The 21568-nt window shown below is 42.2% G+C and overlaps 1 protein-coding gene across 1 annotated transcript in view; it reads left to right on the plus strand.

Annotated features, from left to right (window-relative positions):
- LOC137437288 (gamma-aminobutyric acid type B receptor subunit 2-like) overlaps positions 1 to 21568 on the plus strand; it is a 915845-nt gene that overhangs the window by 245428 nt on the left and 648849 nt on the right. Inside the window, exon 3 of the mRNA XM_078766430.1 lies at positions 17186 to 17356. Within this exon, the coding sequence (XP_078622556.1) occupies positions 17186 to 17356 (171 nt within the window). The remainder of the gene's footprint in view (positions 1 to 17185; positions 17357 to 21568) is intronic.

Consider the following 21568-nt stretch of genomic DNA (forward strand, 5'->3'; position numbering starts at 1 on the left):
ACTTCATGCGTGCAGGATTTAAAATGAACTGAAGATTGCAGGGAAAATGGTGGGGCAGCTCGAGGAGGGACAGACATGACATAAGTGTTTTTAATTTCATGTCTTTTCCTCCTGAAAATTATGATCGGAAAGCTCTTGGTGAACGTCATCTCGGGATATGCTCCGCAGGTTGGTCGGAGCGATGAAGAGAAGGACAAGTTCTGGTGTGCGATAGAGAAGCTGATGGAAAATGTGAAAGATGAGGAAGTTGTTGTGGTAGGAGGAGACCTAAATGGACATGTGGGAAGGAGTATGGATGGTTTTGAGGGAGTTCATGGGGGTTACGGATATGGTGTGAGAAATGGAGAAGGTGAAAGGATTTTGGAGTTTGCTGATGGAGCTGATTTGTTGATTTGTAAGACTCAGTTCCAGAAAGAGGATAATAAGCTTGTTACATACACGTCAGGTGGGTCGATGACAACCGTTGACTACCTGATGGTGCGTAGGCGAGATAGGGGTCACCTCCGGGACACAAAAGTGATCCTGGGGGAGGAGGCTGTTTCACAGCACCACTTGGTTGTCTGCGACATAAGGGTGAAAGGTGCGAGGAGAGCTCGGCGGTTGAAGTACCAACCGAGAATGAAGGTGTGGAGGTTGAAAGAGGTGACAGCGAGGGAGGCATTAAAAGAGAGGCTGAGTAGGGTAGAGGATGATGTGGTTGAGCTTGAATGTGGTTGGCTGTCAATGAAAGATAGTCTGTTGGGAGCCGTTGGTGAGGTATGTGGATGGACAAAAGGACCACCGAGGCACTCGGAAACATGGTGGTGGGATGATGAAGTTGGAAAGAAGATTGATGAGAAGAGGAAGAAGTTTAAGGAGTGGCAGAAGGCGAAGGGTATGGGGGCAGAAAAGGCAGAGCATGAAAGTTATAAGGCAGCCAAGAAGGCTGCAAAGAAAGAGGTAGCAAAGGCGCAGGAGGCATGTATGAAAATGTTCGGAGAACGCTTGGATTCGGAAGAGCGTCAGAGAGCGGTATTCAGGATTGCAAAGCAGATAGCGAAAGAGAGGTGTGACGTGATGGGGGTGAGTTGCTTGAAGGATGAAGTGGGACAAATCGTTGTGGACCCAGATGGAATTAAAGGAAGATGGAAGAGATATATGGAAATGCTGTTGAATACAGAGAATGAATGGGATGGCAACATCGAGAGTAACCCAGTTTTAGGACCGGTAGAGTAGATATCTGAGAAGGAAGTTGAGGAAGCGATAAAAGCAATGAAGAGTAGAAAAGCGGGAGGGCCGACGGGAGTTGTCGGAGATATGTTTAAGGCAGCAGGAAGTTGGGGTGTGAAGAGAATGACAGAGATCTGTATTCGCGTCTGGTCAAATTTGTTTCTGGTGTTTGTTCCCCCTCCATCCCCTCCCTCACCTCAAACGGCCACACGGCTGACTCCGCGCGTGAAAAAGCTGAATGCCTCAACTCTGTGTTTGCCTCTAAATCTTGTGTCCCAAACCCATCCCTCTCTGTACCCACAGTACCCAGTCGTACCTAGCTGCTCCTGGACTCTGTGTCCTTTCCTCCTGACAAGGTGGAAAAGTTTCTGTCAACCCTCGACTATGATTCTGCAACTGGACCTGACGGCATCAGCCCACGGGTCATAAAATCCTGTTCTTCCGCTCTTTCACTCCCTCTCTCTGTTCTCTTCACCCTCTCTTTTGCTCAAGGTCATCTGCCATCTGCTTGGAAATCTGCCAACATCACCGCTTTGCACAAAAAAGGTGCAAAAACAGATCCCAGCAACTACAGACCAATCAGCCTTCTCTCAATTATCAGTAAAGTCATGGCATCCATCATTGCTTCAGATATGAAATCTTTCCTCTTCTCCAATGGCTTGATCTCTGATCATCAATTTGGTTTCAGACCTGGTCACTCTACTCTGGACATGCTGCTACTGCTTTCTCAGCAATGGATGGAGGTCCTCAATGCCAAACAGGAAATTGGAGCTGTCTCCCTTGACATATCACGTGCCTTCGATATGGTCTGGCACCCCGCTCTGCTCACCAAACTCTCCTCTGTTGGTATCCATGGAAATCTCCACGCTTGGCTGGCGGACTTCCTCTCTAGTCGTAGTCAATGTGTGGCCCTGAATGGGTTTCTCTCATCTCCTCTTCCTGTTCAGGCTGGAGTTTCCCAAGGCAGTGTTCTGGGCCCTGTGCTTTTTCTGGTCTTCATCAATGATCTCTCCGACTCTCTTGAAAATCCTCTCTATCTCTTTGCTGATGACTCTACTCTCTGTCGCTCCATTCTTCATCCCTCAGATCGGCAGTCTGCAGCCTCCTCACTCTCTGCAGACCTGGACAAAATAACAGACTGGGCAAACAAGTGGAACATGTCTTTCAATCCTGACAAATCTCACACTCTTACGATGTCTCTCCGAAAAGACCGACTGGACAACCCTCCCATCTACTTTCTGAATAATCCTCTCCAAGAAGTTCTGTCACTCAAACTTTTGGGTCTCACTATCTGCCATGATCTTTCCTGGGAAAACCACATTTCAAATCTGGCCTCCAAAGCCAGTCGCCGACTGGGCATCCTCCGTCGTGCGAAGTCCTTCCTTGGCACACCTGAGCTCCTCACCACATACAAGGCTTTCATCCGCAGCTCAATGGAATACTGCTCTCCCCTCTGGGCTGGTGCTCCTGCCTCACACCTAGCTCGTCTTCACGCTGTTGAAAGCAAAGCATTCAGAATAATTGGAATCTCCCGCGATGAAGCTAACTCCAAGGGCCTCTCACTCACTCACCGCAGGCAGGTTGGTGGTCTTTCCGTCTTCTACCGACTCCTCTCTGGCCTTGCCCCCCCCAGCTCTCTCTGGGCTCTGTCCCGCAAATATTCCTGCAGGTCGCACAAGATCTGCCTGCAACCCTCTTCTGGTTAAACTGCCAAAATCAAGACTCTCTGCTCACCTTCACTCCTTCATTCCTCTTTTCTCCCGCCTCTGGATCAAACTCCCTCGCTCTCTTCAATCCCACTCCACCCTCCAGGTCTTTAAAACAGCTGTTCACCACCATCTCTTATCTTCCCCCATCCAAAACCTTGATATTTTCTATCCCCGATAATTTCACCCCAATTCCACTTTTTGAAATACCAACTTCTGTCCTGGAAGTCCTTGGTGTCCTTGTGTTTTATACTTCTCCCACCCCCCACCCCCTTCCCACGCCTCCTCCCCCCAACCCCTCTCCCTCCCACACATCTCCCTGCTCTTAAATGTTGTGTGCTCTCAAGTGTTTGCGTGCTTCCCATTCTCTTGTCTTCCACTCCCTCTTTTTATATATTTTGTTTGTCTGGTTCATTTGTTTGTGAAGTAAATGTCAGCTCTTTCACGAGCCTCGATTCTGTACACAAAAATAAAAAAATAAAAAATCTGGTGGTGAAAGAAGGTCGCATTCCAGTGCATTGGGAACTGAGTACCCTCGTCGCTCTATACAAGGGGAAAGCTGACCCTCTGGAGTGTGGTTCGTACCGAGCGATAAAGTTATTGGAGCATGGAATGAAGGTATTGGAAAGGGTGGAGAGGAGGATAAGGAAGAAGGTGAAGATCGACGAAATGCAGGTTGGATTCATGCCAGGAAGAGGAACGACAGATGCGCTCTTTATTGTGAGGCAGTTGCAGGAGAAGTACATGGAGAAGAGGAAGAAGTTGTTTCTTGGGTTTGTTGATCTGGAGAAAGCATCGATAGGGTTCCACGCGAAGTATTGACATGGGCATTGAGGAAGTTAGGAGTGTCGGAATGGTTTATCAGAGTAGTGATGGCAATGTAAAAAAGTGCGCGCACAGCTGTAAGGACAAAGGACGGGAACAGTGGTGAGTTTGAGGTGAAGGTGGGAGTGCATCAAGGGTCGGTACTAAGTCCACTACTATTTTTAGCTGTGATGGAGGTGCTGGCTCAGAACGTAAAGGAGGGTTTACCGTGGCAGTTGTTGTATGCAGATGATCTGGTATTGATTGCGGAAAGTATGGATGGACTGAAGGAAAAGATGAACAAGTGGAAGGAATGTATGGAGACAAAAGTTCTGAAGGTGAATATCGGAAAGACGAAGGTGATGGCAAGTGGTAAAGCATGTGGTGAGGTGGAAAGAACTGGGAAGTGGCCATGTGCTGTGTGCAGGAAGGGTGTCGGAGTGAACTCCATTCAATGTACAATGTGCGCTGAGTGGGTTCATCAAAAATGTAGTGGTCTGAGAGGGTCATTAACCAGTGTGGCAGCTACATTCAAATGTAAGGTGTGCACAGAGGGAGCTGCAGATGGAGGAAATGTTGAGTTGGATCTTGGAGACAGCGTGAAGCTGGAAGGTGTGAAAACATTTTGCTACCTCGGAGACATGCTGAATGGAGAAGGTGGATCAGACTCGGCAACGGTTGCTCAAGTGAGATGTGCATGGAAGAAGTTTCGGGAACTGAGTGGCGTGCTGATGAGGAGGGGAGTGTCGTTGAAGCTGAAGGGAAAGGTGTATGCTGCATGTGTGAGAAGTGTTATGATTTATGGGAGCGAGAAATGGGTAATTAAGGTAGAGCGGCAACGAAGGCTGGAAAGGGTGGAAATGCGAATGGTTCGGTGGATGTGCGGAGTATCGTTGAGAGAGAGGAAGACAAATGATGAATTGCGAAAGACGATGGGAATAGAGCCTGTGATTGATGCTGTGAAGAGGAACAGGTTGAGATGGTTTGGTCATGTGTTGAGGAAGGATGAAAGTGACTGGTTGAGAAGAGTGATGGAAATGAATGTAGAAGGAAGTAGAGGACGGGGAAGACCGAGAAGGACTTGGCTAAAGATGGTGGAAGAAGAAATGCGGGCAAGGGGGTTAACAAGGAGAGATGCAGAAAATAGGGCAAAATGGAGAAATTGTCATGGGGACCGCAAGGTTAGCACCCGCTCTCGCATGGAAAATGGCCTTAAAATGCATGATGTTGTTGTTTGTTGTCCTTTCCTCCTGCCTCGACGACACGTTTTAAAATGGTAAAAGTTATTCATGTGCATCTCCAGGAAAACCAGGACGATAAACTATCCTCGAAAATAACAAATCCGCAAATTTGACATTTATTTCTGACTTGGATATATGTGTCTGCAACCTAGAATGTCTCAAATTTGACATTTATTTCTGTCTTGGATATGTGTGTCTGCAACCTAGAATGTCTCAAAGTTGACATTTATTTCTGACTTGGATATGTGTGTCTGCAACCTAGAATGTCTCAAATTTGACATTTATTTCTAACTTGGATATGTGTGTCTGCAACCTAGAATGCGTCAAATTTGACATTTATTTCTGACTTGGATACGTGTGTCTGCAACCTAGAATGTCTCAAATTTGACATTTATTTCTGTCTTGGATATGTGTGTCTGCAACCTAGAATGTCTCAAATTTGACATTTATTTCTGACTTGGATATGTGTGTCTGCAACCTAGAATGTCTCAAATTTGACATTTATTTCTGACTTGGATATGTGTGTCTGCAACCTAGAATGCGTCAAATTTGACATTTATTTCTGACTTGGATATGTGTGTCTGCAACCTAGAATGCGTCAAATTTGACATTTATTTCTGACTTGGATATGTGTGTCTGCAACCTAGAATGCGTCAAATTTGACATTTATTTCTGACTTGGATATGTGTGTCTGCAACCTAGAATGCGTCAAATTTGACATTTATTTCTGACTTGGATACGTGTGTCTGCAACCTAGAATGTCTCAAATTTGACATTTATTTCTGTCTTGGATATGTGTGTCTGCAACCTAGAATGTCTCAAATTTGACATTTATTTCTGTCTTGGATATGTGTGTCTGCAACCTAGAATGCGTCAAATTTGACATTTATTTCTGACTTGGATATGTGTGTCTGCAACCTAGAATGTGTCAAATTTGACATTTATTTCTGACTTGGATACGTGTGTCTGCAACCTAGAATGTCTCAAATTTGACATTTATTTCTGTCTTGGATATGTGTGTCTGCAACCTAGAATGTCTCAAATTTGACATTTATTTCTGACTTGGATACGTGTGTCTGCAACCTAGAATGTCTCAAATTTGACATTTATTTCTGTCTTGGATATGTGTGTCTGCAACCTAGAATGTCTCAAATTTGACATTTATTTCTGTCTTGGATATGTGTGTCTGCAACCTAGAATGTCTCAAATTTGACATTTATTTCTGTCTTGGATATGTGTGTCTGCAACCTAGAATGCGTCAAATTTGACATTTATTTCTGACTTGGATATGTGTGTCTGCAACCTAGAATGTGTCAAATTTGACATTTATTTCTGACTTGGATACGTGTGTCTGCAACCTAGAATGTCTCAAATTTGACATTTATTTCTGACTTGGATATGTGTGTCTGCAACCTAGAATGTGTCAAATTTGACATTTATTTCTGACTTGGATACGTGTGTCTGCAACCTAGAATGTCTCAAATTTGACATTTATTTCTGTCTTGGATATGTGTGTCTGCAACCTAGAATGCGTCAAATTTGACATTTATTTCTGACTTGGATACGTGTGTCTGCAACCTAGAATGCGTCAAATTTGACATTTATTTCTGTCTTGGATATGTGTGTCTGCAACCTAGAATGTCTCAAATTTGACATTTATTTCTGACTTGGATATGTGTGTCTGCAACCTAGAATGTCTCAAATTTGACATTTATTTCTGACTTGGATATGTGTGTCTGCAACCTTGAAGGCCCAGCAGGAAGAACACAGCACTCCGCCGTTTGTGTGCCGACAGGGTCTTTAAGCAGTACTTGGTCGTGGAAAGGAACATCTCTGTTTCATGTGCGAGGCAATTAGAGCCCAGGGCCTGAAAGTAATGAATCTTATTTCACCGCCATGAACGCGTCCATCAGAATTACCGGTTCAGGGCTTCTTCCTCGGGCTCACGTCTCCCGGCAAGGAGTGAAGCCGGCTGATCATTTGCAAGAGGGATGCATAATCGATGCTCTCTTCGGCACTTAACGAGCCTGAACGGCTTTCATCGTCCGTGCTGATTGCATTCTCCTTCCATCCTCCTTTACAGGAATCATCCTGCCTCGGTTCGATCCCCCTCGTCATCACGAACACGCTCGATAGTCCGCCATTATTCAATCAATCCAGGTGGCACGTTTTACCTGTTTTTTTATGTGCCTGCACTATGGGGCTTGTACAACGCACAGGTTCCGATGTATCAATTGGTTTCATGGGACAACGTATTGTCTGGTGAAGTAGAAAAAGAATAATATTATGGCGTACAAATGTTGATCCAGGGAAATTGATATCGGGACACAGCCACGGGTGCTTTTGTACGTTCATGCCCAGGTGCCTTTGTATGCTTTTTGACCAGGTGCCTCTGTACGTTCATGCCCAGGTGCCTTTGTACGTTCATGCCCAGGTGCCTTTGTCCGTTCATGCCCAGGTGCCTTTGTATGCTTTTTGACCAGGTGCCTTTGTACGTTGATGCCCAGGTGCCTCTGCACGTTCATGTCCAGGTGCCTTTGTACGTTCATGCCCAGGTGCCTTTGTACGTTCATGCCCAGGTGCCTCTGTACGTTCATGCCCAGGTGCCTTTGTACGTTGATGCCCAGGTGCCTCTGCACGTTCATGTCCAGGTGCCTCTGTACGTTCATGCCCAGGTGCCTTTGTACGTTCATGCCCAGGTGCCTCTGCACGTTCATGTCCAGGTGCCTCTGTACGTTCATGCCCAGGTGCCTTTGTACGTTCATGCCCAGGTGCCTTTATACGTTCATGCCCAGGTGCCTTTGTACGTTTATGCCCAGGTGCCTTTGCACATTCATGCCACAATATTCGGTACATTTTCTCAATAACATGAGAAACATCAGATGATTTTGGGATCGGAGCCAATTTGGAATTTGGGGTGTTAAAAAATAAAATTTATGGAAGAGATCGGTACATGATTGTTTCTACTTTATAGAACCAATATTTATTTATATACACTTTACCATGTCCACTACCAACACACAACTTTGAATTATTTATTTATTTATATACACTTTACCATGTCCATTTACCAACACTCCACTACCAACACTTACCTTTTTACATGTATTTATTTATATACATTTTACCTTTCTTTTTGTATTAATTTATTCATATAGCTTTTACCTTTCGACATGTATGAATTTATTTTTTCATTTTACCTTTCTGCATGAATTAATTTATTTTTTCATTTTACTTTTCTACATGTATTAATTTACTTTTTACATTTTACTTTTCTACATGTATTAATTTATTTTTACATTTTACTTTTCTACATGTATTAATTAATTTTTACATTTTACTTTTCTACATGTATTAATTTATTTTTACATTTTACTTTTCTACATGTATGAATTTATTTTTACATTTTACTTTTCTACATGTATTAATTTATTTTTACATTTTACTTTTCTACATGTATTAATTTATTTTTACATTTTACTTTTCTACATGTATTAATTAATTTTTACATTTTACTTTTCTACATGTATTAATTTATTTTTACATTTTACTTTTCTACATGTATTAATTTATTTTTACATTTTACTTTTCTACATGTATTAATTTATTTTTACATTTTACTTTTCTACATGTATTAATTTATTTTTACATTTTACTTTTCTACATGTATTAATTTATTTTTACATTTTACTTTTCCACATGTATTAATTTATTTTTACATTTTACTTTTCCACATGTATTAATTTATTTTTACATTTTACTTTTCTACATGTATTAATTTATTTTTCCATTTTACTTTTCTACATGTATTAATTTATTTTTCCATTTTACTTTTCTACATGTATTAATTTATTTTTACATTTTACTTTTCTACATGTATTAATTTATTTTTACATTTTACTTTTCTACATGTATTAATTTATTTTTACATTTTACTTTTCTACATGTATTAATTTATTTTTACATTTTACTTTTCTACATGTATTAATTTATTTTTACATTTTACTTTTCTACATGTATTAATTTATTTTTACATTTTACTTTTCTACATGTATTAATTTATTTTTACATTTTACTTTTCCACATGTATTAATTTATTTTTACATTTTACTTTTCTACATGTATTAATTTATTTTTACATTTTACTTTTCTACATGTATTAATTTATTTTTCCATTTTACTTTTCTACATGTATTAATTTATTTTTACATTTTACTTTTCTACATGTATTAATTTATTTTTACATTTTACTTTTCTACATGTATTAATTAATTTTTACATTTTACTTTTCTACATGTATTAATTTATTTTTACATTTTACTTTTCTACATGTATTAATTTATTTTTCCATTTTACTTTTCTACATGTATTAATTAATTTTTCCATTTTACTTTTCTGCATGTATTAATTTATTTTTCCATTTTACTTTTCTACATGCATTAATTTATTTTTACATTTTACTTTTCTACATGTATTAATTTATTTTTACATTTTACTTTTCTACATGCATTAATTTATTTTTACATTTTACTTTTCTACATGTATTAATTTATTTTTCCATTTTACTTTTCTACATGTATTAATTTATTTTTACATTTTACTTTTCTACATGTATTAATTTATTTTTACATTTTACTTTTCTACATGTATTAATTTATTTTTCCATTTTACTTTTCTACATGTATTAATTAATTTTTCCATTTTACTTTTCTGCATGTATTAATTTATTTTTCCATTTTACTTTTCTACATGCATTAATTTATTTTTACATTTTACTTTTCTACATGTATTAATTAATTTTTACATTTTACTTTTCTACATGCATTAATTTATTTTTACATTTTACTTTTCTACATGTATTAATTTATTTTTCCATTTTACTTTTCTACATGTATTAATTTATTTTTACATTTTACTTTTCTACATGTATTAATTTATTTTTACATTTTACTTTTCTACATGTATTAATTAATTTTTACATTTTACTTTTCTACATGCATTAATTAATTTTTACATTTTACTTTTCTACATGTATTAATTTATTTTTACATTTTACTTTTCTACATGTATTAATTTATTTTTACATTTTACTTTTCTACATGTATTAATTTATTTTTCCATTTTACTTTTCTACATGTATTAATTTATTTTTCCATTTTACTTTTCTACATGTATTAATTTATTTTTACATTTTACTTTTCTGCATGTATTAATTTATTTTTACATTTTACTTTTCTGCATGCATTAATTTATTTTTACATTTTACTTTTCTGCATGCATTAATTTATTTTTACATTTTACTTTTCTACATGTATTAATTTATTTTTACATTTTACTTTTCTACATGTATTAATTTATTTTTCCATTTTACTTTTCTACATGTATTAATTTATTTTTACATTTTACTTTTCTACATGTATTAATTTATTTTTACATTTTACTTTTCTACATGTATTAATTTATTTTTACATTTTACTTTTCTACATGCATTAATTAATTTTTACATTTTACTTTTCTACATGTATTAATTTATTTTTACATTTTACTTTTCTACATGTATTAATTTATTTTTCCATTTTACTTTTCTACATGTATTAATTTATTTTTCCATTTTACTTTTCTACATGTATTAATTTATTTTTACATTTTACTTTTCTACATGTATTAATTTATTTTTACATTTTACTTTTCTACATGTATGTATGTATGTGTGTATGTATGTATTTATTTATATCTATGTTGGTCGGTCATTATGCGATTCCATATCATCAGTGGTGAACCGCCATGAATGTGTCCCATCCAGCTATCACTGTGCCTTAAAGGAAGACTCCAGACCCAAAACATTTTTTTATTATTTAAATCTTTAGAATTAAGTAATGTTTAATTTTAAATAGAAAAAACATTCGACGCTAAATTAGTCATGAAATGCGTTTTTAAAAAGGCACGATTACAAAAAAAAGCTCGTTCTGGAATCCTTGTGACGTCACTGTGACGTCACACGAGGTATAGATCTCAGCTGATCACGGTGCACACAGTGCATAAACATGGCAGACATGGCAGAAGAAGAAATTTCTGACTCCAAATCGCTCGATATTTCCTCCGATCTGTCGGACGTTTCAGCCAATGAATACGTATCAGAGGCTGAGGAAAGTATTGTAGAAGAATTTGATATAGAACGGAGAGAATTTGGTGTTCAACCATATCACTTTGAGCCGGAATATGCCGACGAAGATTCAGAGGCCAATATGGAGGTCGAAGTGGAAAACGACGAAGATGATGCTGAACGGCTCGCAGATTTAGATTACTGGTACGTGTTGGCGTACTTGTTGATAGTTTCGGTTAAATATGCGAGGAATATTTATATCAAGCGAGTGTCATTGCAGTAGTGACTTTGTTTGTTCGATAAAACGGTAAAAACCCGATTGCCTTGTGCCTGTATCATGGCGTAGCCTCAGACACGCAGGCTTCAGCTACTGAGTGTAGTGTACAAATGCACTCGTCGCTGTACGTCGGCGTTTCGTAGAATTTTGGCCAATTTATTTATATTTATGGCAGGCATGTTCTGCTAGACCCCGAAATAAGTCGATATAGTGTAGCAGCATAGCAAACCTGTTGTGCATTTTGTGATACAAGCACCAAATTTGGCACAAATGTACATTAATATGTTGCGAACATTGTGTGGTCAGCAATGAAGACGAGAGTCTGAATTACATGTATGCAAAAGACCTTGTGAACCAGTGAAGCAAATACACGGGTAAGCATGAATTAAATCTAGGGCATGATATAATTTCCATGATGTTTACCTCTACACTCAATGGTGGAAGGAGGTAATGTTTTGATCCCAGCTTGTCTGTATGTCTGTTTGTCTGTTAGTCCACAAAATTCCAGACAAAGCTTGTAGTAGTGGTAGTTGAAGTGGTAGTGGTGATAACAGAAATTGTTATATAGAACTGAACTTATATTATTATTATATGCAGAAAATAACTTCATTTCTATATGCCCTGCAGTGGACAGGTTAATTGGTTTATGCACTGAAGGGGTCACCCTGGTGTGCACTGCTGTGTTCTGCCTCACTGAGTTGTTCAGGTATGATGTACTCAGCACAAGCTTCCGGTCGGCCCGGAGGTGGGGGTGCGGGGCCTGTCACGGAACGTCAAAACAAACGGCCTGCCGGGGCCGCCCAAAAGTCGGGCGTGAGGGGCGCGTCCACTAATGGAACGCCTCTCGCTTCCCAGATCGAGGGCCACGTGGTCAGGAGAACCTCGTCCCTTCCGGTCACACTTTGCCTATCGGCCGGCCTCGAAGACCGAAATTGTGACGGTGTCACCCGAAAAATTTGAAATTACGAAATTTGAAAAAATTTGAAAAAAAAAATTACGGAATTTCAAGTGGCCCAATATCTGAAAATGTTCGCAACATATTAATGTACATTTGTGCCAAATTTGGTACTTGTTTCACAAAATGCACAATTCTTTTGAATATTTGGGCTAAGCCGCCCCACTAATAAATAAACAATTATGCTCGCATCCCGGGAGGGGGGGAGGGGGAGGGGGGATAGCCCACATTTTATACATGACACAAACGTCATTTATGATTTAGTGTAGGCCTAGGCCTATGCATTGCAAGTGTCTTTGGGGACACACAGTGACAGTACACTCACATTCGAGCCTGTGTTTATGATTATAATACCATTGTAACATCCTTCGCAACATCCTTCGGGAATTCATGCAGTGTTCGCACAAAAGGCTCGGAGACTTTGCTGCACCCGTACAAAACACAACTATAAACCATTTAGAATCCGATATGCAGGACAATATAACGAGAATAGAAACACTCCACACTATTGCATTGTATTGTAAACCATTTGTAAAGTATTTCCGGCTTCCCAGATCACCTCGTGTGACGTCATACTGTGCATGGGCATGTGGTCTAAGATTTGCAGAAGCGTTTTCGTCGATGGTCTATTATTGGCGCATTTAAGGTCGGATTACAAGGAAACGACTTCGCGGGTTGATTTTTTTTTAGGTGATGTTGTTATGTACTGATCAAAGATTATGTAAAATCATTGAACAAAATTTTTTTGGGGGGGGTCTGGAGTCTTCCTTTAATGGGAGCGATAAGCACCGCCTGCCACACTGTGCATTACCTCTGGTATCCACTCATTATATGGAGTCGCCTGGATGCGGTCGGGAGTAACCAATCAGAATATAATTTCAGTTCTCCAACCTAATGAGCGCACGTAATGACGTCACCGCCACGTACGTACGCCTTGCCCGTCAAGCTCCCGGAAGAGCCGTCCGACAGTGCGTAATTGAGATCTTAGTTGAGATGCTTTCACAAGTGCATACAAAAGTCCCAGTTACCGACCTGGTTTCACCCTTGTTGGGGCTTCATCAGGGCAACGTGTTTATAACCGAAAGGTTTTCAGATTCACCGGTGTATACACTCAATGGGGTTTACCTGAATGAAGACTTGCATTCTTGCCTTGCAGTGCAATGCCCCTCACCCTTCTCCCCAAACACCACTAAAATGCTAAATACAGTGTTACTTGAAAATAAACTAAAATAAACACTGTTGAAGATGATGGTGCACTGGCGCAGGTGGAACGTGGATCAGCCTGACTCATTTTTATGCCTCCTCCGCCAAAGTCACCGGAAGCATTCCGTTTTCCGGCTGTCTGTCCGTCTGTCAGTCCGTGGTAGGTTTTCGGTGTTGGTCTACACTTGTGAGGTGGTCAGGTTTCTTCACGTTCTGGGAGGAGTAAGGTGTTACCCTCAGTGAGCCCTTCATCCAAGGCCTTCTCCCTTTGGATAGGTTTGTTGAATGCTCGAGCGTGGTGATTGCGGAGCCCATCTAGAGTCTTCAGGCAGAAGTTTGGAATTCCATCCAGGCCTCGGCTTTTAAAGTTTGGTGTTTTTGCAAATTGTTTTGTTATTTTACCTTCATCAATTTATCACAGGGAGATTTTCCTTTAGGTGTTGCTTTTTTATGCCCCCGGTGACGAAGTCCCTGGAGGCATTATGTTTTCAGGTCGTCTGTCCGGCCGTCCATTCGTCCGTCCGTGATAGGTTTCCGTTGCCGCGACAACTTGAGGACGGCTAAAGGGATCTTAGTCAAACTCGATGCGGGTATGTATAATGAGGTAAAGATGAACTGATTAGATGTTGGGGTCACGAGGTCAAAGGTCAAATTCTGTAATAGCTCTATAACTTGAGAACGGCGGAAGTGATTTAATTCAAACTTGGTACAGATATGTATAATGTTGCAAAGATAAACTTATTAGATTTTGGGGTCAAAGGTCAAATCTGTAATAGGTCTTTAAGTTGAGAATGGCTGAAGTGATCGAATTCAAACTTGGTACAGCTATGTATGATATTGTAAATATTAGGTGATTAGACTTTGGGGTCGAAGGTCAAAGTCTGTAATAGCTCTATAACTCGATAATGGCCGAAGTGATCGAATTCAAACTTGGTACAGGTATGTATAATGATGTAAAGATTAAATTATTAGATTTTGGGTTCAAGAGGTCAAAGGTTAAAGGTAAAATTCTGTAATAGTTCTATAATTTGAGAATGGCTAAAGGGATCTAATTCAAACCTGGTACAGATATGTATAATGAATGACGTAAAGATTAACTGATTAGATTTTGGGCTTCCCGAGGTCAAAGGCCAAAGGTCAGAGGTCAAGTCAGGTAAAATGTGAGAACTTGTGAACAGGTGAAGGGATTTAAATTAAAACTTGGTACAGGTATGTGTAATGATGTAAACATGACCTGATTAAATTTTGGTGTCAATAGGTCAAAGGTCAGAGGTCATGTCAGGTAAAAATGTGCTAACTTGGGCACAGCTGAATGGATTTAAATCAAACTTGATACAAGTATTATAATGATGTAATAATGTCTGGTGTTGGTTTAGTGGTTAGGGTGCCGGCTTGGGATCCTTGGATCCTGGGTTCGAATCCCGGTCGATTGCTGAATTAACGCCAGTGTGGTTGACTCAGCCTGTCATCCTTCTGAGGTCGGCAAATTGAGCACCAGCTCACTGGTAATTCCCTGTGTGTCGCAAGAGGCGACTAACAGGGTTGGCGGCAGGAAGAGCATCCGGCCATAAAACATTGCTTCAAAAAGGGGACCACGGTGCCTGAAAAAGGCCAACACCTGCTCTGCGGGGAAAATGGCCTCTAAAGGTGGTTCTAATGTGGGCGAGGCATATCAGTCGACGTCGTGACGTCGGAGAGTGCTGTTCGAGGTTTTTTTTTTTTTTTTTTTTTTGTATACAAGATCGAGGCTCGTGAAAGAGCAAACATTAATCACACAAAAAGACAAACCGACACACAAAACACAAAAAACAAGGGGAGCGGCAGACAAGATGGGGAGAGAGGGGGGAGGACACAAAAGAGAGGGGGAAGAAGGGGAAGGACACAAACACAATATTTGAGAGCAGGGACATCGGGAGGACTTGGGGGGAGGTGGGAGAGGATTAAAACATATGAACACTGCAAGGACTCTGGGGTGAATTACCGGGGGTAGAAAAGATCAAGGTTTTCGATGGGGGAAGATAAGAGATGGTGGTGAACAGCTGTTTTAAAGACCTGGAGGGAGGAGTGGGATTGAAGGGAGTGGGGGAGTTTGTTCCAGAGGCGGGAGAAAAGGGGAATGAAAGAGTGAAGGTGAGCAGAGAGCCTAGACTTTGGCAGTTTAACCATAAGAGGGTCGCAGGCAGATCTTGTGCGACCTGAAGGAATATTGGGGGGACAGAGCACAGAGAGAGCTGGGGGAGCAAGGCCGGAGAGGAGTCGGTAGAAGACAGAAAGACCACCAACCTGCCTGCGGTGAGTGAGTGAAAGGCCCTCGGCGTTGACTACATCGCAGGAGATTCCAATGATTCTGAAAGCTTTGGCCTCAACAGCGTGAAGCCGAGCAAGGTGTGAGGCAGGAGCACCAGCCCAGAGGGGGGAACAGTATTCCATTGAGCTGCGGATGAAAGCCTTGTATGTGGTGAGGAGCTCAGGTGTGCCAAGGAAGGACTTCGCACGACGGAGGATGCCCAGTCGGCGACTGGCTTTGGAGGCCAGCTTGGAAATGTGGTTTTCCCAAGAAAGATCATGGCAGATAGTGAGACCCAAAAGCTTGAGCGACAGAACTTCTTGGAGAGGATTGTTGAGAAAGTAGATGGGAGGGTTGTCCAGTCGGTCCTTTCGGAGAGACATTGTAAGAGTGTGAGATTTGTCAGGATTGAAAGACATGTTCCACTTGTTTGACCAGTCTGTGATTTTGTCCAGGTCTGCAGAGAGTGAGGAGGCTGCAGACTGCCGATCTGAGGGATAAGGAATGGAGCGACAGAGAGTAGAGTCGTCAGCAAAGAGATAGAGAGGATTTTCAAGAGAGTCAGAGAGATCATTGATGAAGACCAGAAAAAGCACAGGGCCCAGAACACTACCTTGGGGAACTCCAGCCTGAACAGGAAGAGGAGATGAGAGAAACCCATTCAGGGCCACACGTTGACCGACCAGAGAGGAAGTCCGCCAGCCATGCGTGGAGATTTCCATGGATACCAAAGGAGGAGAGTTTGGAGAGCAGAGCAGGGTGCCAGACCGTATCGAAGGCACGTGAAATGTCAAGGGAGACAGCTCTAATTTCCTGTTTGGCGGAAATTTTCTTATTTTTTTGTTTTTCTTATTTTTTCTTATTTCTTATTTTCTTATTTCTTATCTTAAAATAATTTCTTATTTTTCCTTGTAATTGCAAAGTTAAACTTGTCCAAGACATTCACAAGGTGAAGCTCTGTATTTTATGAACCTAGCTGCCCTCGTTATCCAGTTGTTCCGACAACAAACACACAATGAGATGGGATGGTCACACCACTCATGCACCTGGCCTACGACCACAGCGTGCGTAATTAGTTGATGAACCTTCTGTAAATTTTTGATCGAACCATAAATATAAACCAAACTTGTATTTCAAATACCGTTATTATAAAATTGCATCCTCATCTGATTTTCACTTTATATCCTTTGGAGAAAATGTGATGCATTGTTAGTAACAAATGCAACGTCGGTGTTTGTCCCAGTAATATCTGAGGAAGGTACCATATCTTTCCGATGTTGGTCCTTCATTGGCTGTTAGAAGCATGTGATACTCTCAAACTCTCAAAAGTTTCATATTCAGTGACTTATTCTCACACACATACACATACCATAATTCTCTTCCTCGCTTTGTTCCCACAGCTCTCCTTTGCTGCTACTACACCAGTGCTCTCAGACAAGAGGAAATATGAATCCTTCTTTCGCACGGTGCCCTCAGACAATGCGGTGAACCCGGCAATCGTGCGCTTCTTGCAATACTTTGGTTGGCGTCGAGTTGGAACACTCACACAAGATCTGGAGAGATTCTCAGAGGTATTCATTGTCAATATTGCTTCGTTTATCAGATTTGTCAGAACTGTGTTTCTAGCTCTGGATTATCTAGGTATAATGAACTGACAATAATATGACATTGTATTGTCAATTTTTCCTTTTTTAAAATCCTTTTTTTTTTTTTTTTTTTTTTTTTTTTTTTTTTTTTTTTTTTTTTTTTTTTTTTTTTTTTTTTTTGTATACAAGATCGAGGCTCGTGAAAGAGCGAACATTAATCACACAGAAAGACAAACCGACACATAAAACTATAACATAGGGAGCGGTAGACAAGATGGGGAGAGAGGGGGAAGGACACAAACACAACATTTGAGAGCAGGGACCGAGAGACATGGAGACATCGAGAGATCTGAGAGAGGGCGAGGGCTTTGGGGGGGGGGGGGGCGTGGGAAGGGGGCAGTGGGAGAGGTATAAAACATATGGACACTGCCAGGACTTCCAGGAAAGAAGTTGGAATTTCAAACAAGGTGGATCTGGGGTGAATTAGCGGGGGTAGAAAAGATCAAGGTTTTGGATGGGGGAAGATAAGAGATGGTGGTGAACAGCTGTTTTAAAGACCTGGAGGGAGGAGTGGGATTGAAGGGAGTGAGGGAGTTTGTTCCAGAGGCGGGAGAAAAGAGGAATGAAAGAGTGAAGGTGAGCGGAGAGCCGAGATTTCGGCAGTTTAACCATCAGAGGGTTGCTGGCAGATCTTGTGCGACCTGTAGGAATATTTGGGGGACAGAGCACAGAGAGAGCTGGGGGTGCAAGGCCGGAGAGGAGTCGGTAGAAGACAGAAAGACCACCTACCTGCCTGCGGTGAGTGAGTGAAAGGCCCTCAGAGATAGCTTCATCGCGGGAGATTCCAATAATTCTGAAAGCTTTGGTTTCAACAGCGTGAAGCCGAGCTAGGTGTGAGGCAGGAGCACCGGCCCATAGGGGAGAACAGTATTCCATTGAGCTGCGGATGAAAGCCTTGTATGTGGTGAGGAGCTCAGGTGTGCCGAGGAAGGACTTCGCACGACGGAGGATGCCCAGTCGGCGACTGGCTTTGGAGGCCAGCTTGGAAATGTGGTTTTCCCAAGAAAGATCATGGCAGATAGTGAGACCCAAAATCTTGAGCGACAGAACTTCTTGGAGAGGATTGTTGAGAAAGTAGATGGGAGGGTTGTCCAGTCGATCTTTTCGGAGAGACATAGTAAGAGTGTGAGATTTGTCAGGATTGAAAGACATGTTCCACTTGTTTGACCAGTCTGTGATTTTGTCCAGGTCTTCAGAGAGTGAGGAGGCAGCAGACTGCCGATCTGAGGGAAGAGGAATGGAGCGGCAGAGAGTGGAGTCATCAGCAAAGAGATAGAGAGGATTTTCGAGAGAGTCAGAGAGATCATTGATGAAGACCAGAAAAAGCACGGGGCCCAGAACACTGCCTTGGGGAACTCCAGCCTGAACAGGAAGAGGAGATGAGAGAAACCCATTCAGGGCCACACGTTGACGACGACTAGAGAGGAAGTCCGCCAGCCATGCGTGGAGATTTCCATGGATACCAAAGGAGGAGAGTTTGGTGAGCAGAGCGGGGTGCCAGACCGTGTCGAAGGCACGTGATATGTCGAGGGAGACAGCTCTAATTTCCTGTTTGGCATTGAGGACCTCCATCCATTGTTGAGACAGCAGAAGCAGCATGTCCAGAGTAGAGTGACCTGGTCTGAAACCAAATTGATGATCAGAGATCAAGCCATTGGAGAAGAGGAAAGATTTCATATCAGAAGCAATGATGGATTCCATGACTTTGCTGATAATTGGGAGAAGGCTGATTGGTCTGTAGTTGCTAGGATCTGTTTTTGCACCTTTTTTGTGCAAAGCGGTGATGTTGGCTGATTTCCAAGCAGATGGCAGTTGACCTTGAGCAAAAGAGAGGGTGAAGAGAACAGAGAGAGGGTGAGATAGAGCAGCAGAGCAGGATTTTAGGACCCGTGGGCTGATGCCGTCGGGTCCAGTTGCAGAATCAGAGTCGAGGGTTGACAGAAACTTTTCCACCTTGTCAGGAGGAAAGGACACGGAGTCCAGGAGCAGCAGGGTACGACTGGGTATGGTGGGTACAGAGAGGGATGGGTTTGGGACACAAGATTTAGAGGCAAACACAGAGTTGAGGCATTCAGCTTTTTCACGTGCGGAGTCAGCTGTGTAGCCGTTTGAGGTAAGGGAGGGGATGGAGGGGGAACAAACACCAGAAACGGATTTGACCAGACGCCACCAGGATTTGGAAGAGGGAGACAGATAAGAGAGTTCGGTCTTGAGAACGGAGAGATATTGTTTCCTGGCTCTCCTGAGGGTGGACACACACTTGTTTCGGGCTTTGTGAAAGGAAATGAGATTTCCTTCCGTTGGATTTGCTTTCCAGGAGACGAAGGCAAGTTGTTTCTGGGCAACAGCCTCACCACAAGATTCCGTGTACCATGGACGGGAGGAAGGGTATGACAACTGAAGACGAGATGGGATAAATCTGTGCATGAGAGAGAGCAATTTACTTTGGAAGAATTCCCAGGATGAGTTGATGTCAGAGGTGGTAGAGATGGGAGACCAGTCCAGATGATTGATGGCTGCTTGAAGACCGTGCCAGTTGGCCTGAGTGAAATGCCAGACTCGTCGACGCTGAGCAGGCTCCCTGAAGATGGTCAGAGAGATGTCCACTTTAACAAGGACATGATCAGATGATCCGATCGGAGCAGAAGAAGAGCAGCAGACATTTTCAGGGAAGTTAGTCATAACCAAGTCCAGAAGAGAAGATGTTCCGTTGACTGAGATCCGGGTCGGGAAATTGACAGATTGTGTCAGTCCCAGTGAGTCGCAGAAGTCCTTTGCTGAGGAGCCATGGCTGGTGAGAGAGGTACCCACACCCAGCCAACTGGCATGATGACAGTTGAAATCACCACATATGAGGAAGAGAGAGTTGGGATGAGTAGATAGAAGTTGGTCCATATCATCAGACAGCGAGATGTAGATGGAGTCATCACTGTTTGGTGGACGGTACAACACACATATGAACAAGAGGTGGGAGCGAAGGGGAAGCCGTAGCCAGAGGTATTCCTGGGGGTGAGGTGGAGAGAGTGCAGTGCAGGGCGAGTGAGGAAGAGAGTTTTTGATAAAGATAGCAACCCCGCCTCCAGGACGAGGCTCAGGTCTATCATACCGGAGGAGGGAGTAGCCCGGGAGAGATACTATGGAATCAGAGACATCATAAAGGAGGAAAGTTTCTGTTAAGCAGATCACGTCTGGTTTGACAGAAGCAACCTGTATGGAGAGATCAGTTAAGTTTGAACGAAGGCCCCGGATGTTTGAGGTCCATACCGTTAATGAAGAGGAAGGGGGAGCATCAGATACAGAACAGGGGGGAGGAGGGGTAGGGTAAGATGTGGAAGAGGTGGAAGAGGTAGGGAGAGCTGTTGAAGGTGTGTCAGAGATTTCAGAATAGCTCGGAGAAAGGGAAGGATGGGGCGGACAAAAGGTTTGATGGTGATTGGGTGAGCCACAATGAGGTGTTATTTGAGGAGGGGGAAGAGCGAGGCAGAAGGTTGGGGGAGATGGAGGTGAGAGTTTGAGGGGGGAAGAAGCGGGGAGGACGCTTTGAGGAGGGGGAGTGAGAGGGGGGAAATTGAGAAGCAATGAGGGTGGGGAGATTTGAAGGGGAGGGGTGAGGGGGGAGTTTGGGAGGGAAGGGACAAGGGGAGGGATTTGAAAGGGATGGGATATGGGGGAGATTTGGAGGGGAGGGGTGAGGCAGGAGTCTAGGAGGGGAGGGGCGAGGGGGCGTCTTGGCGGGGAGGGGTGAGGGGGTAGTTTAGGAGGGAGGGGGCAAGGGGGGAGATTTGAAAGGGATGGGTGATGGGGAAGATTTGGAGGGGAGGGGTGATGGGGAAGATTTGGAGGGGAGGGGTTATGGGGAAGATTTGGAGGGGAGGGGTGAGATTGGATTTTTGAAAGTGTACGATTTATGGGAAACGAACATTTATTGCAAAATGAGTTTCTTGTGACCTTCGAGTTAAAAATACGTTTAAGGACGCTGGATGGAGGATGGAGTGCAGGAGAGTTTAGGGAATGTAGAAAAAAGGCACTATAGGAGATGGATGTTTTTTTTGGGATGAATTGATTTGGTGAGCAAGTCGAAAGCAGCCTTTTAAAGAAGAAGAAGAAAAAGGTGTTATAAAATATGACGGAATACAT

The sequence above is a fragment of the Myxine glutinosa genome, chromosome 12, assembly GCF_964187855.1.
Source record: "Myxine glutinosa chromosome 12, kmMyxGlut1.1, whole genome shotgun sequence".
In the NCBI taxonomy this organism is placed as follows: domain Eukaryota; kingdom Metazoa; phylum Chordata; class Myxini; order Myxiniformes; family Myxinidae; genus Myxine; species Myxine glutinosa.